The sequence below is a fragment of the Aplysia californica genome, unplaced genomic scaffold (assembly GCF_000002075.1).
Source record: "Aplysia californica isolate F4 #8 unplaced genomic scaffold, AplCal3.0 scaffold00362, whole genome shotgun sequence".
NCBI lineage: Eukaryota > Metazoa > Mollusca > Gastropoda > Aplysiida > Aplysiidae > Aplysia > Aplysia californica.
In genome coordinates this window covers 345,288-348,921 of record NW_004797632.1, presented here as the reverse complement: position 1 = coordinate 348,921, position 3,634 = coordinate 345,288, and the positions used below count along the sequence as shown (strand labels likewise).

The following is a 3,634-nucleotide window of genomic DNA, read 5'->3' as shown; positions in this document are numbered from 1 at the left end:
TTCTTCTTCTTCTTCTTCTTCTTCTTCTTCTTCTTCTTCTTCTTCTTCTTCTTCTTCTTCTTCTTCTTCTTCTTCTTCTTCTTCTTCTTTGATTTCAACACAAGTATAGCGATCGCAGTTTCTATTGTAATGGTTTTCACTCCTATATCGATACACTGTAGATCATATGGAAGGCGTCAGCCCTGTCTGTCAGGACCAACCCGTGCTGAATAAGATACAAAGTCCCAGTAGACTCTCAAACAAAGCTAGGGGTTCGAACCTTCCGTCGTCTTCTGTTTGCTAAGGCAAAAATCTAGTCTTTCTATCCCCGGGGTTTTATGCACCCCCACCCCGCATAATGTAGCAAACTTGATCATTTTTTTGTGCATAATTTTTTATAATTTTCCTTTATCATTCTTTGTTAAAATTAACAGAATCACATAATTTCACATTTTTGGGCTCAGTTTACATAATTTCAGAATATTTTCTTGCATAAAACCACTGGGACAGGTCTTTACACCAGAAAGTCGATGAGACTGTCGTGGGGAGTTGAACTCAAAAGAAACAAAACTATTTTTTTTATATATGCAAAAACAGACGCTGGATAAGAAGCTTGTGCAGGTTTCTAAGAACATAAAACTTTTAATATCATTATGTAAGATAATGAGATATATTCTGCTGGAGCTATATCTTTTCTTTTTAAAGTTGTGAGAAATATAAAGAAAGGGCAGATCAAATCAGAATCATGACTTGAGCTTTTGTTATTTTTAAAACAAAAATTAAGAAAGAAATAACGAAACAGAATGAAACTGCATTTATATTGAAATATTATATCTTTTGATGTATTTATTCAAGTAGCGCTTATATCTGGAAATCCTCAGAAGTTGATTTGATTTGGAGGATTGTGGAATAGCGCAAATGAGCTGAATTTAAAAAAAAAAATTTTTTTAAACCAACATTGCTTTTAGTGTTGGGATAATGGGCAAAATGATGACGTTGATGATCCTCTTTGACACAAGCGGTGGCGGAGCGGTTAGTGCGCTCGTCTTCGAAGTGGAAAGACTGGGTTCGAACCCTGGTTCGGAAACAGATTTTTTCGCCCCTTCCTGCCCACCCAGCAATATTGGGTACCTTACTTCGAGTTCTGGAAGTAAAGGCGGCGTGGTAAGGAACTGGCCACCCTAACACAATATTATTGATTATGCCGAAAGCCCAGGAAGTTGTCTCACTAACAAGGCAATCCCCAATGCCCGGATCGGAATCGGGAACAATTTTACTTTTTAGCTACTTCTAACGACAGGGAACTCGGTTCACTATCTTCTCGCGCAGTGGATACTCTCCCCCCCCCTCCCCACCCCCCTCTCCCCGCTTAATCCTTAGTCTTTGTGTCAAGTATGCACCAAAGCATAATAATATAGACTAAATTAACAAAAGAATATATTTTTTAAAAAAATATATTAACCTGCTCACTGCTGGGTAGACGTATGCTCTGGCTTGTATTCTCCACTTATATTGTTTCATCTGGTTGACCAAAGTTTTAGTTGTTTTAGTTACAGCTTGTGATTTTGCTTATTCTGAAACAATTCTCTGTGTTTAAATATTCCTTGAATTAACAATAATCTTGTAGGTACAGATGTTCATGGAAATTTTTCAGCAGTGAAGGGGTTAAGGTATAGAGTACAAAAAACAAGATTAGGTGACTCATTGAGCGCGTGGCACACATGTGAAATCTACAGCAGACCATAACAATTTTTCAGCACATTTTGAACCTTAAGGCACACATTAGAAACACAAATTTGCATATTTCATAGTATGCGTGTTGCTACCTGACCTATTAGCTTTAAGTTAAAGTTAACAGGATTTAAAATTATAAATGAATAAATAAGTTATGATTCTTTTTTAAAGCGCCCAAAACAGCGCGTGTGCATGCAAGCAGTGTGAATCCTAAATGTGTTAAACAAATTATTCATTTCTTGAATTAAAAGCTAGTAATTTGGACGTAAAAAAGTGGCCATTCGTACAGGTGATTATCTCATACTGGTGTCCCTTTGAGCTGGTTCTTTTTTTTTGGCATGTGTTTTACGGCGCTCGCAACCGCATTAGGTTATATCAGTGCACTGGACACATTAAACATATTTCAGTGGGTAGCGAATTTTGAATTTAGCCCGGGTGGGGGCCGAAGCCTACACCTATCAATTTTGGACCACCAAAGGATCTTTAATGAGCGCAACTTACAAACGGGACCTCCCAGATTTTTCAACCTTATCGAGAAGGCTGGGTGTAGATCTTACCTACCATAAGATCAGGGGTGTGGCTGAAAGACAGCAGTTAGGAGCCAAGGAGTAGTTGCTAGGCTGCAGAAAGAGTCAGGAACCTAGAAGGGGCTTTTGTTATAGTTGGTGTTTTTACAGCACTTGCAACAAAATAAGATCATATAAGTGCAGAAGATTAGAGTTGTTAAAAGAGAGTAACAAACGCAAAAAAGAAGGAGGGGAGATAAAGACGATAGACGAAAGAAGAAGCAAGCCACACCAAAGCCCCCGCCAACAATAGGAGGTGAGGGGGCGGGGACAGAAAGTGGAGAGGAAAGCAGATGACAGAACATTGCTAGAGTCAGAGAGCAGGAAAGGATGTGAAAGGAGAACATTTTAGAGAAGAAAATTTTACGTCGCTATCCATATTCGAACCCGGGACGTATTGAATGACAGGCGAACACCTAACCAGTGCTTCCACCAGCTGAAGCTGAAAAGTAAGGAAAATTCTGCCGGGAGGTCTGGGGCGTATATCCTAATTTTTCTCAATTTTCACATCTGAACGTCGCATGTCACAACCTCGGAACACCACTTCAAATTATTTTTGATTTTAGTAGTTTTAGCACAAAATTCTTTCATCGCGGCCCTTATCGCGCTCCCGTGCCATAGAAACTTCGCACTGATAATTACTCTAGATCTAGACTATAGATTTGCAAAAAAGTTACTTTCTGAAAATAATTTTCTGTCTAAGATCACAAGTCAATTTACTTGATCAACGTGCAGATTTTCCTGCCGCAGCAACAATCCAAAGATAGACAGACGGAATGAGAGAATGACAGAAAGGAGGAAATTGGCACAAAATGTTCGCCAGATTTTGATCAATCTGCAGGTAAAAAATGTACTGCCGACCAACCCACAATGAACGCATAGGGCATAGCAGAATATGGCCGATGCGATGGCAGGAAATGCGAAATCTGGCAGGTCTATAACCTAAACTATTGCCAAGAGAATTACCGTAAATATCCGTAACTTACACAAGACGATACGAAGGCGAGTACGGATCTTTCGCTACGGAATTTCGGTAGTCCTACGCTGTCGCAGATTTTTACGGAGCAAGTTGATAACGATGAAGGAACAAGTACGGAACTGGCAGAAAGTACGGATTTCCGTAAAAATACGGAAGAGCGGAAGCACTGCTCAACCTCTAGACCATGAGAGCCCCCAAGAACAGGTTCAAGAGTATCAGGACCCACCTGTCTCTTTCTATCGCCTCCTTATCCTGCAGGCGGTCAATGATCCGCTGGCACTGCTCAGTCTTGGGGTCAAGCATGCCCAGCGACGCCATCTTGGGCACAGCTCGGATCACCTCCTCGAGGCTCATGTGCTCCAGCAGGGCTTCAAAT

The 3,634-nt window shown here is 40.5% G+C and overlaps 1 protein-coding gene across 1 annotated transcript in view; it reads right to left on the bottom strand.

The window, feature by feature from the left end:
- LOC101849627 (60 kDa SS-A/Ro ribonucleoprotein) overlaps positions 1-3,634 on the bottom strand; it is a gene marked incomplete in the record, with an annotated part of 14,436 nt that overhangs the window by 4,258 nt on the left and 6,544 nt on the right. Inside the window, 1 exon segment of the mRNA XM_005103182.3 lies at positions 3,485-3,634. Coding sequence (XP_005103239.2) covers positions 3,485-3,634 — 150 coding nt within the window.